This window comes from Channa argus, chromosome 23 (assembly GCF_033026475.1).
Source record: "Channa argus isolate prfri chromosome 23, Channa argus male v1.0, whole genome shotgun sequence".
In the NCBI taxonomy this organism is placed as follows: Eukaryota; Metazoa; Chordata; class Actinopteri; order Anabantiformes; family Channidae; genus Channa; species Channa argus.
In genome coordinates, this window is record NC_090219.1 from 2,267,527 (window position 1) to 2,279,930 (window position 12,404).

The following is a 12,404-nucleotide window of genomic DNA, read 5'->3' on the forward strand; positions in this document are numbered from 1 at the left end:
AGAGACTTATCTATTTAGGATGTAGTACTCATTCTGGTCTGGTGAGTTTGGATAGATGAGGCGATCTCCTTTCTATCTCTTTGCCTCCCACCTCCAAATTTTCACAATTCACAAATGTGCTTTCTTTTCTTAGTCATGGGTAGATCAGACAACACTGGATGAATATAAAAGGAAAGGGGAGGGAAAGAGAGGAGATGAAAGCAGAACAAAAGGAAACAAAGAAAGGAGATGAAAAAGATAGAAGAGGAGATGAAAATGGAAGGTAATGAAAAGACAAAAATTAAGGAAGTAAGGAAAGAGCAGGGTTTAATCATTTAGTTTAGATCAGCCTCCATTTCAATAGCATTACACACTTGCTCTCACAAATGAGCACACATACTGTATGCACACACACTCACATAAGTCTCCGTCACCATGGCAACGGCACACCTCTAACACCCTTGTAATCAACTTTGGAAATAGGAATAGGACTGATGTGTTGGAACGCACTAAATACACACAGCACAAATAGACACACATAAACATTGAAATGTAATTAGAATGAAATTCAAAACAAGTGATTCCATCCCCATGGGGGGTGGGGGGTGGGGAGGACTAACCGAGTTAAGGGACAAGTGCACCAGAAAACAATCAGGCAGCCAAAAGAAAACCGGAATGACAAAGCACATTTGCGGAAAACACTATTTTCTTAGGACAGTCCGATAAGCACATCCCATAAAACAAAGTAACAACAAAAGAGATACCTGAAAAATGTAAAATGTGCAACAAAGTCCTGCCCTCAGGCTTTTCCTTATCCCAGCTTTACCAAACTGACTCTCCAGGGAGAACGGACGTGGTGGGAATAACCTTTATGGTTCTGAATTGCAGCCGCAAAAGGAAATGCCTTTAAAATTGTCTATGACTCTGAGAGACAAACACAAAAAAAAGCCCTAGATGAAAAAAAAAGAAACCAACAAAACAAATTCCTTTCTCGTGTTCATTTCCTCCTGAAAATGGGATGAAATAAATGAAAACAAAAAAGAGGAAAAAGAGTCAAAAAGAGGGTTCGGACAGAGAGAGGAAGTGAAGTGTATAAAAAGTGAGGAGACAGAGGTAGTGCATTCCCATGCTCTTCTCTAACATCTTCACCCCTCTAAGTGCCTTTGTGCATGGACAGAAGGAAACCAAGAAGGAGGTGGACAACATTCCCACCTCCTTTTGGATGATAACATTTCCATTAGGAGGCTATTTTCAGAGCAACGCTTGGTTGCAGGCCTCAGCCATTATCTAGACAGTGGAATCCAGCAGGCTGTGTGTAAGTTCCTGCTGATGTGGAGTCATTTGCAAGTTAGAGATGTGGAAAAGTTTAAATTTACAAATATTACAATCGAATCAGCATGAAGTAACTCAAAGAGTGAAACCAGAGGGTCCAGGTTTTTTTTCCAGAACTGGGAACATCACTGACATTTATAACAAACAAATGCAAATAACTAAAAATCCAAGCTCGGAAAATTGCTTACTCATCTCTATGTCCTGATAAGCATAGTAATATATTAAAAAATCTAATATTCTTGGCCCCAGGCATGAAGACCTGTAGACATCTGCAGATTAAATATCACCAGTTTCACAAAAGAAGCAAGTTCACAAGCGAGTGCTGTAAAAAACAAATTAGAAGGGAAAATGCTTTTTGGAGGAAGAAGTAATTTCATCAACAGAAACTTCAACACCTAATATTTGAAGACCAACTTTTCATAGGGAATATGACTAAAATTAACACATGACTAGATCAACGGCTTTCGGCTTGTCCCTTCAGGTGACATCCCAGCGGAACCTGGCCTCAGGACCAAATGCCAAGGTACCATTTGGTGGAATGGCAGGGCCACACCTGGTGGGGTGGGGTTCAAATCCGTGGGCTTCTGCATCCAAAGCCAGTGCTTTACCACTGAGTCACCAGGCCCCCAAAATTAAAACATGACTAAAACAAAAAATAAAAAGATAAAAGCTAATAAAAGTAACAGTTGATGATGGAAGCTGCCAAAATATTTGATTCTTCATCACTTCATAAAAACAAAACTGTAAGCAAAATATGAAATCTAAGTATGTAAGTATTCAGTCTACAGTCCATTAAACACGATAAACCTGTAATCACACCGTTCCCTCTCTGTTTAGGCCCATCCAGGCTAAAACAGCAGTTTTCATGCCCTAAAGCATAGGGTTTTTTTTTACTTCTCTTTGGAGCAATTTCATGTGGACAGAGGTAAAAGCAGAAACAACCTAAATTGCCTGGAGTGTTTCTGAGAAAGGTTGAAAAGGGAGCTCCACATTTAGCCTGCAGGGTGGTTTAGTGGCTCACATCATCTGAATATGTTTGTTAAGTGAACAATAGAAAAGGTGAGAGTTGTTAGGATGTAATGTTCTCAACCTCCTACAACAACTCGCATTGGAGGATACCTAACAAGAAAGAAGTCCAGTCATTGTTATGGACAAGTGCAATGCCAGGTTTCGATCACTGTGCTGCAATGGACGCCATTCAATTTCAAAATAAAATGAAAGAAACACTAAATGAGAGATTGCCAAAGCTTTCCACCACATAGCAAGAGGCACAGGGTTGAGAATGTCCACCACCTCCTGTCCTTTCAGTACTTTTTGAAGCTAATTCGGTGCAATTAATATTCTTATCTGTATTTTATGATTTACAAATTTAGATCCATTGTAAAGAAAATTTTTACTTGTGTTTGAGTATTTGTGCAAAATCACATTTGTAAATTGTTGTGCACAAAGTCATTCTCTCAAGTACAAATCTTGATTTACACATTTCTGGATCTCGAGTTGATCATTTGTGGATCTCATCCTATGGATACAAACTCTATAAGCCATACAGATTTTTGCACTAATGTTAGCATGCGGCTGCCTACTAACATTAGTTTCTTTGTTTAATATTGTAAATTAACTCAGGGTTTGTTATGATTCCTTACATAAACCCCGATAACAATGCTGTAATAATGCTGATATTGCGTCATTGGGCGTAAACACTATGGTATAGAGGCAGGTGTCTGCTGGGACAAACACTGCATTAAGTAGATATGCTGTTAGCCAGGTTAGGGAGGTATTTTACAGAAAGAACAGAGAACTATCTCCCTATGGACATATCTAACCTCACCTGCATCTGGCCAACTATGAAGGCGAACCAGAGGCAGTGACACGGTCATCGGCTGAGCCACTTATTACCCATTCATAGCTGTTACAGAGTTTATTTATTTAACACAAAAACTAATGTGAGCAGGCAGCTGCATGCTAACTAGCCTCCCCCAACCTTGAGAGAAAAGTGTGGCAAAAAAGATCCGTGTGTTACGATTTGTATCCACAAGATGAGATCCACAAATGATCAACTCCAGATCAACAAATCCGTAGATTATAATTTATACTTGCAAAACACTATTTGTACTTGCAAAACAAGATTTGTACTTGAAAGAGTGTTTGTGTGCACGAATACAAGTACAAAATGTATTTACAATACATCTAAATTTGTAAATCATCAAACAGAATTAGATCCATAGTACTCTGTCCCCAGTGAGTTCAGCAGAAAAAGCAGCTGTGCAGGAGCCAAGAGATCAAAAATTGAACAAAGTTGCAGCAAATGAGCCAAGTTAATTTTAAGCACGTAGGATTGATGTATGGCAAACTGTTGGCTGTACCTTTGGATAATCATGAGTGATGTTTTCTTAAATGTGAAACATTAAAATCTGCATCCACTAGCTAACATAGCCCAGGGCTGAATATTCTGCTGTTAACACTTCACTAAGAAGTCGATCTAACCAACAAGATCTGTCAACCTGACTACACCTTAACTACAAGCTGCCATAGGTACAGTCTGCACTGTATTGTCCTAAAGGGGGTCCAAGACCTAAACCCTTTATCACTGCATCAGGTATGACTTGACCCTGAGGATTAGAACATGAGATTGTCTGTAAATAGTACAAAATATTTTGTAGATCCTGTGTGTGTGTGTGTGTGTGTTTGAGAGAGTTTGAGAGAGAGAGAGAGAGAGAGAGAGAGAGAGAGAGAGAGAGAGAGAGAGAGAGAGAGAGAGAGAGAGAGAGAGAGTGAGTAAGAGGCAGAGATAGAGAATCTGGCAGTGCAGACAGGAAGCAGAGGATAACGTCCATTCAGTCGATAATGGAAAGGAAGCAGGAAGCTGTCTTACCTTAGACAACTGTGAGTTTACCCATTTTGTGAAAGTCTTCTTCTGGACGTCTTCTCTTTCATCTACCGTAAAGAAACAACAGACACAGTCAGTAAAAAGAAGCTGCACATACAGTATTTGCCTGTGCATTGTGTGTGTAGATAGTTGAGGCAATCGGAGGCCAGATGTGTGGCAGCAGTTCTAAAAGAACATGAAAAGGGCACACACACTTTCAGAAAACCCACTATAAAGCAGACTCCTCTGTCTTCTCTCTCATATCTCTGACGGAGTGGTTGACAATCTAAGCAGGTACAACTGTGTCTCTTTGGATATCTGTATTCAAGCTTCTCTGTCAAACACAAACACACACAGACACACACACACTGACACACACAAAGATACACATAGAAGCGCAAACGGTGCTTAGCATGATAAGAGGCTCCTCTAATCTTGTTCAGGGCTAATTGCCACTTCCAGGCCTTCACCACCTGGCTGTCATCATCACATGACAAACTGGAGTGAGTCTGCAAAATTTCCACCGTTACACATTGAAGTAAAAGAGGGGGAAAAAGGAGCAGATGCAGTGTTGGAGCGCAGTGGCCGCTAAACGATTATTGCACATGCCACATAACGGCAGCGTGGAATCCGGCTGAGAGTGGATGTAATGTTTTCCGTCAGAAAAAGTGACTCAGCGACCCAGCAACTAGAGTTTGCTTCTGTTCCTGAATGAGTTTCAATTTGCTTCTGTCAATCATTTAGTGAGAGTAGGTGTTATTAGGCTATTTTTTAATCCAAGTCTCATTTTGGAATTAACCCCATTCTATGAACGATTTGCTACATTGCATAATTATATACTAGGACATTTAAAAGTTCACAGTTTCTGCCAGAAACATATTTTTTGCTCTAAAATTAATTACAGCAAGCTGCAGTACAAGAGGTACTATATCTACTGCAGTAAGCTGATGGGTAAGATAAAATACCTGGAGTTGGTACCAGCAGAGCAAAACCATACAATAGGAAACTGGTTGTACTGGGAAATTACGATATGTATCTAGCAGGACTCAATAACATGTACAGACTTGAGCAAGGCCTTTAATTCCAAATTGTCATGTGAAGCTCCTCAGTAGATGCCGATAAATACTACATAGTAGAAGTGACAGATTGACTGAGATACTATGTGGTGATGTTCAGGGAGGGACTGTCAGCAATCAATCCAGACATTATCTTCCTCTCTTTGTTTTTTATCTGTGAACGAACAATATGTTATGGCCTATGACATGTATTACAGTAGCATTGATGACATGATCTCTTGTACCAACAGCTCGTCCCCGTCTCTAACATTTGACTGGAAAATGGGTCACTTCCCATAACTACAGATAATAAATTACAGTGTCATCTTGAAAAAGACCAGTAGGTTGAATAATATACCAGCCCAGTTAAAAGTACTCTTTACTCTGTGCGTGTGTGTCTGTGTGCGAGTGAGTGTGTTGACACTGGCCAGGCATTGACTAATAGAGCTGATAATGAAACTTCTCCTTTAATTAAAAGGTCCCACAGTGAGCTGAGCACTATAGTGTGATGACTGTACACACACATGCGCGCACATTGACAAACATACATACAGTATATCCAATGTGAGATAATAGAAGGCTGTGCTGTGAAGCGTGAATTAAATAGGAGCATGTAGCAAACAATCTCATCTAAAGCGGGTAATCCATCCACATCTGTGTGTGTGTCAGTGTGTGTTTCCCATGATGCCCAGTCTTGATTTGTTTCTTTCTGCATTAATGCCTGGGAGAGCGCTATGTTCCACTGTGTTCAACAAATGAATTTTCCAGTGTTTTGAGTGTGTGTGCTTTTCAGTGTTTGCTTTGTAACATCAGTGTGTAAGATCGTTTCACTTTATTGCTGTAATGTGAGCAAAAGTAGAGTCTTGTTTTTATTAGCAAATTATAATGATCATAATATATGATTAGAGATGTGTGAAAAATAAGAAATCGAGCCTGCACTTGTCTATTTTTACATTTATGAAATTACAAGTTTGACATTTATATAAATATTCATTTTTTATTTGGGTTTGAAGCAGGAGTTTTATTTCCTCATTTTGCTTTCATAATAATTTCATAATTTTCATAGTTATCTTTATCTAAAGTTATCTTTAGCTGATGTTAATGTACAGAATATTCAACCAGTAGTTTCTTACTTGGGCAGTGGTGGACGCCACATATACCGGTATAATTTATTATCGTTGCTGGTGTCATTCTGGGTAAAGTTCTCTCTGTAGCTGGTGTCAATGCTCAGCCAAACGTTCTTTGTAAGGGAACATACTCCTCTCTGTAACACTATTCTATAACCAGAACCATTGTTTCTGTACTTCCTAAAAATCCAAGTAAAAAATCCTTTCTTGAGTTATGTCATACCTAGCATGAGACTCCAAATCACTCCAACCCTGCCGTCAAATACTCATGCTCCATGAAAGCTATGGCATCTTATAGATACCTTGAGTGTATTTGCATGTGATACAAGAGGTTAGGCCTTCTTTGATTTAAAGAGCAAGCTTCACTTTAGAAATTTTAGTTTTAAGTCATTTTTAAGTCATTTTAAGTCAGTCTATCTCTGTACAGCAACCGGTGCTGTTCTGTGAGTCTGTGTCACAGAAGGTGATACACACTGTACAACACAGACAGTCTAGATTTCTTAATTTTTAACCAGGACCTCAAGTGTTTGGATCAAGTTGTGGCCAAATACTCACCAACTCACAACTCTAGTGTTATAAAGAGCCCGAATGTCATATTGCTATTTCCCAATGGGTTACTGTATCTGCCTCTTAATTCTTTTGACATGCAGGATCTCTGAGGATAATTATTATCCATTATAGCATCTGTGCAGTTGTATCTATTGTAGTAACTCAAATTTAAGATGTTGAGTCTTTGTTTTGACATGATGTCTAAACATATTTTCTGTTTGCGGGGACATAAAATAGGAGGCAGGCAACAGCTTTTATGGCCCAGAGTTTATGTCCCAAGGCAATTGCTTACCATAGGTGTTTCCTCTGCCTAAAAATGGCACTGGTTGTTTGTACTCTCTAACTGTTTTCCTGTATCTGTATTAACATGTCAGTTTGTTTGCGAGGATGTGTGCAAATCTGCATACATGCCATCAGTTAAAGCGAGCAAGTGTGTGAGACTTAGGAGGGAGGACAGGAAGCAGAGACTAAAGAAGACAGCGGCACAATCGATAGCACATTTAAACTGTTCTTCTTCCATGCAAACCTGCAGCAGCTTCACTCACTCTCACAGGCAGAAAATAATGCAAGGACACCCACAAATATACTCATGATGCATGCACAATGGCACATGCATCTCATTAATGAGAGTCCAATATTAACTTGTCTACGTGTTTCTTGATTTGGCGACAGAAAGGAGAAGAAATCAAGTGTAGGGGGTGAAGAGAAGATTGAATAAGGTAAAAAAGGAAGATAGGTGACATGAGATGAGTGGAGAAAATGTAGAAAACACAGCAACAGTACAGGGGAAGAAAGACCTGAAATAGCAGACAGAGAGATGAAGATGGTTTAGATAAAAAGAAGGGCAGAAACCTGGAGGACACATAGTGAATGACAACGAAGAAGATCAAGTCTCAAACGGGTTTCCATGAAGAAGGTCATTGCGACAGAAGACATCTATATAGCCAAGCAGGAAAACAATTGAGTTTCACATGATACGTCACAATATGTGTCTTTTTTCCTGTCTTCTGAGAATAAACTATCCAGTGCCACCCGATCTCTGGGTGACATAAAAGTGTGTAACTAGAGTGTAAAAACACATCTACTAATGGATTTAGAATCAATCCACTTGCCTTGCCTTTCACCGAATAATCACAACAGAAGCATTAGAACAACATTCAAACTTTTGTTATGGATTCAATAACAGTCTGTTTTTTTATGTAACTGAGGAAATGACTTATTTTGTGTAATAATAAAAAATCTAAATCAAAACAAAAGGAACGAAAGAAAAAAAAACAGAGCCTGCAACTTCAACTTTGATGATCAAACAATATGGTTCAGTTGACCAACCATGACATGAAACATGAACATTTTTGTTTTTTTCTAGAGCTGGATACACATAAAGTTTAGGCAAACAAGATGACAACATCCACGGAAATGTTGACACAAATGGAAGGACAGTAATACTCGTGCAATTCTAGTATGAATGAAAAATAAATGCAAAGGGGCAAACAGCACGAAGATGCAGACAGTATGACCTGTCTGTTCAGTTTTATGTCACAGCACAGAAACATTCAAGAGTGCAGTTTGAACTGAGGGTACACACTTAGTTCACACTTAAGTGAGGTATGAAGCAAGAAAAAATTCTCAGGGAGAGGACATTAAAACTAAAGAGTAACATAGGGCGACTGTGGTGCAGGAAGGTAGAGCGGTTGTCCACCAATCTCGCAGTTGTTGGTTCCTTAAACTTAGTTGCTCCCGGTGAGTGTTGGCCAGCTGTATAGCAGCTCCCCCATTGTTGTATGAGTGTGTGTGAGATTGTGAATGTGAAGGGGCGAATAAGAAGCAGTGTAAACCACTTTGAGTGTCAATAGGTGGAAAGGCGCTATATATGTGCACAGTGTGTTGCAGAATTATTTTTTTTCTTTTTGAATACTGGAAGGTTGGTGAGTGTTCTGAGTTGGGTAGGTCGGTTCAGCATCAAGCGACCACTGAGCTGAAGAGCCTTGTTTGGGATCTTTTGCTGCGTGATGTAGGAACCACTAAACTCTGTTCAATTGCAAAGCGCAGTAAGCAGGAGGGACTTTTGAAAAGGTGTCTGGCACTGTTGACATGCCCTCTCTGTAGGTGAGGTTCAGAGCTTTATATCTGATGCAGCCAGCCTCTAGAAGCCAGCGATGAACATTGATGTTGAGAAGTGGTGCAACTTGCCTTTTTGGCTGATAAAATAAATAAGATGGGGTGTTACATTTTGGATCATCTGGTTTGTTGATTGTGGATACTATTAGCTCGTTAGAAGGGAGACAGGCAGAAAGGTGCTAGAAGAGACGGTGGATTCTTCTGGTGGAAAGGACAGGAAAAGCTGGGAACCTTAAAGATGATAGTTGGTCTCAACGAACTCAGTGCTTAATCATAGCCTGATCTGCTCACAGGTATTCCACTGGTGCAGATAATATGCCTCCAAAATGTGTGTAAAACATTAAGAGTTAGCTCTTAAAAGCATAAGTTAGTGGGGGGTAAGTCAATGAACACCTAATCAGTCCACCAACAAATTAAAACAATATTTTAACACCAGGCTAAGTCATTGATGAGACAAATGACCAACTGCCAACAGTGTTCATTTGGTTGCTAAAAGTAAAAAGAAAAATAGTCCTTGATGACCAATTTTTCATCATGATAACTTGAAAATTTGAAAATTAGAACAATATATATTTATCTACAAAGAATAAATAACAAAATGATGTGAATGACAGATGAAAGCATATGAAGTTATCGGAGACTGAAGTGTGTTACAGCAACAAGCAGCACCTGAGGAATTACAAACTGTGATTCCAGTTTCCTGGTGAATCCCTGGTTCAAAAGTTGGTTTTGATTTGGTGCATTATACAGTTGTATGAATATTTTACTTTGTTTAAAATCTGAACAGCTTGTATAGTATGTAACATTTTCAGTCTATTTGCATTCTACATTTTCTCCACTCTCCAGTGCAATTTACCACATTTCATTTCATATACAATAACACAGACCAGTCACTTGCAGACACAGTCCAAGTCCATTTTTTAAGTTTATGAGTGTTTTCAATTCAAAGTTACTTTGTGCTTCCACGTGTAAAGTATTAAATAAACTGTTAATAGCACCAGCTCAGAGAACTCCTAGTAGTATAATATGGCCCCAGGTGGTTTAGAATTTAAATAAATAATAATCCCGGCTTGTAGAATGATGCTGAGTCTGTGGGACAGCTTCAGGATCACCACCTTGGACAGCTCCAGTGTGAGTGGTGCTGAAGCTGTAGATAAAATGAGGTCAGATAAATCCAGCAGGGAGCGGTGCTTAGCATTCATATGTAGACACTGTCATAAGTGTATATGTCAACTAGATTTTGTTCCCATGTTCTTTATCTTCTTTGAGTATTATTGGTTTAAGTGTGGCTGAATCATTTATGAACCTGAAAACATGTATGTCAGCTTATGTTTCACAAAGACATTACTTTTGTTTTTGGTGTTTGGAGGGGGGAGCTGAAGGAGAATGTTTTTGGTATGTGGTGCAATTCTACAAATTCTGTTAAAATGTGATAAATCCAAACCATATGATCCATAAAAGAACAACAACTCAGTTCTTAAAGTAATCCCTTTGTCCTGATATCAGAAATCCTGTTTTTTAGTTTACTGTACATGACATTTAAGAAATAAGTCTTCATAAGAAGGCCAACTGTAACCTGGTTACTTAACATTAACCTCTTAAGACCCAAGCTCTAATTTGTGTAAGTGTCCATATCGGTGGCCAATAGGTCTCAGTTAAGTAGAATTAACTACTATGGAAATATAACCCAAAATGTGATGTACACGCACGTGGACGCCAGGTTCTAAGAGGTTAAAGTGTCAATAGAAAAATACCATAGACTTTTGTCAATGAAACCTGTGACATTAGTCAGCTAACAAAATTTATTACAAACAATTTTGGTAACTTTTTATGTTGAATTTCTAAACTCTCAAACATGTTCTTTTTAAGATCACAGTAATGCGACAATCGTTGTGTATAGGCTCCTGTTCATTTAAAGAATTCACTTGTAGCCCTAGAAATAACAGGATTTTGTCATACAAGACGTAAATTACGAGAGATAGAAACAAAATACTTCTCCAGACACCTACTGAGCTTCATACTTTTCTGAACTTAACTCAACTGATCTCTCAAATGACTGGACTCTGTTCCCTGAAGGGAAAGAGTTTGAACAGCTCCTGCTGACAAAGAAGCCATGCTGGCAACAAAATGCACAGTTAACTAGATGGCCTAACAGCAGGAGACAGTCACGTAGACCTGCAGCACACCTAACTCCCACCAAACTTCAGCACTTGGCAAACAAGAGAAAGAGATAAAGTGAGGAGAAACAAACAGTCAAAACCACAGTTGCAGCCTAAAAGCAGCTAACAGAGTCTGGTGAAACTAGGTAGGAGGACAAAGTTTGATCTAACATGGGACGTGTGTTCAGCTCCTCAGTTTTTCAGCTAATGATAGTGAGAGAAACTGGAAGGTTGTTTTGATCAGCATTGGAAACCAGCTGGAGCCTGTCAGCAGAACTGAGTTCTGGGAAACCATTAGAGTAACAAAGACTAGGACAAAAAACTCCGAGCTTTTTCTACGACTAACTTCAGATTTCAAAAACATGAAATATGGATGGAGATTTTGTCTAAGCACAAAAACCAGGTGATAAACAGTGGAAAATAGAGGAGATAGACTACACATCAAATCCTTTCTACTCTGAGTTGGAAATAAAGTGATAATAGTTTCAACATAGTAGATTGTTCCTGATTTCATTAAAGGCTTTTGCTTTCAAATTGGACAAAAAGAGAATGCTCCCTGGAAAGTTAAGACAAATTCCCAGCTAAAACCTTTTTCAACTCAAGTAATTATGTTTCATTTACATTTCAGGCTTTTAGCAGGCGCTCATGTGGAGGATGGTTTTACTAAAAGTGCAACAGTGAAATAAGCTTAAGGCCTTGGCTCATCAAATATGCAAAGAGCCAAATAACGAGTTCAGATGGGGAACAGACAAAGTAGGCAAAAAACCAGTGGCCCTGAAATAATCATGTATTATTAGCAAAGCGAGGAGGCAGATAAGAATAAGTGGTGGAGACAAAGCAAGGGCACAGCACAAGTAATGGTCGTCTAATATTTTTTATCTGATCCAGGGCAGAAACAACAGCCTTGTAAAGGTGTTTCTCACACTACCACCATGGATTTGTAGTGTATGTAAGTGCTGTAGGTAGTGTAGCTGCTGCTTGACCTTATTCATTTTAAAAGAAAAATATCCACAGAGAGAAAATACACAGTCCACAGTAGTGTTGTAAGACAGTGTTGTGTTGCAAGTAAGACAAGCTGGATTGGAATATAGTAGTATATTAATACTATATTATAACTATACAAAAGTATGGCCAGGATGCGGTCTGATCTGTCCCTGTAACTGTCCACCAGTTTTTTAATTACACTCCTCTACACCTAAACTGCAAACGGATTATGTTC

General features: G+C 39.0%; 1 protein-coding gene across 23 annotated transcripts in view; it reads right to left on the reverse strand.

The window, feature by feature from the left end:
• dmd (dystrophin) overlaps nucleotides 1-12,404 on the reverse strand; it is a 330,473-nt gene that overhangs the window by 239,609 nt on the left and 78,460 nt on the right. For all 23 annotated transcript variants that reach the window (XR_010912201.1, XR_010912203.1, XR_010912202.1 and 20 more), the window contains exon 2: nucleotides 4,184-4,245. Coding sequence is in view for 20 of the 23 variants with exons in the window: in XM_067493119.1 (XP_067349220.1) it covers nucleotides 4,184-4,245 (62 nt within the window). In the remaining 3 variants the exon portion in view is untranslated. The remainder of the gene's footprint in view (nucleotides 1-4,183; nucleotides 4,246-12,404) is intronic.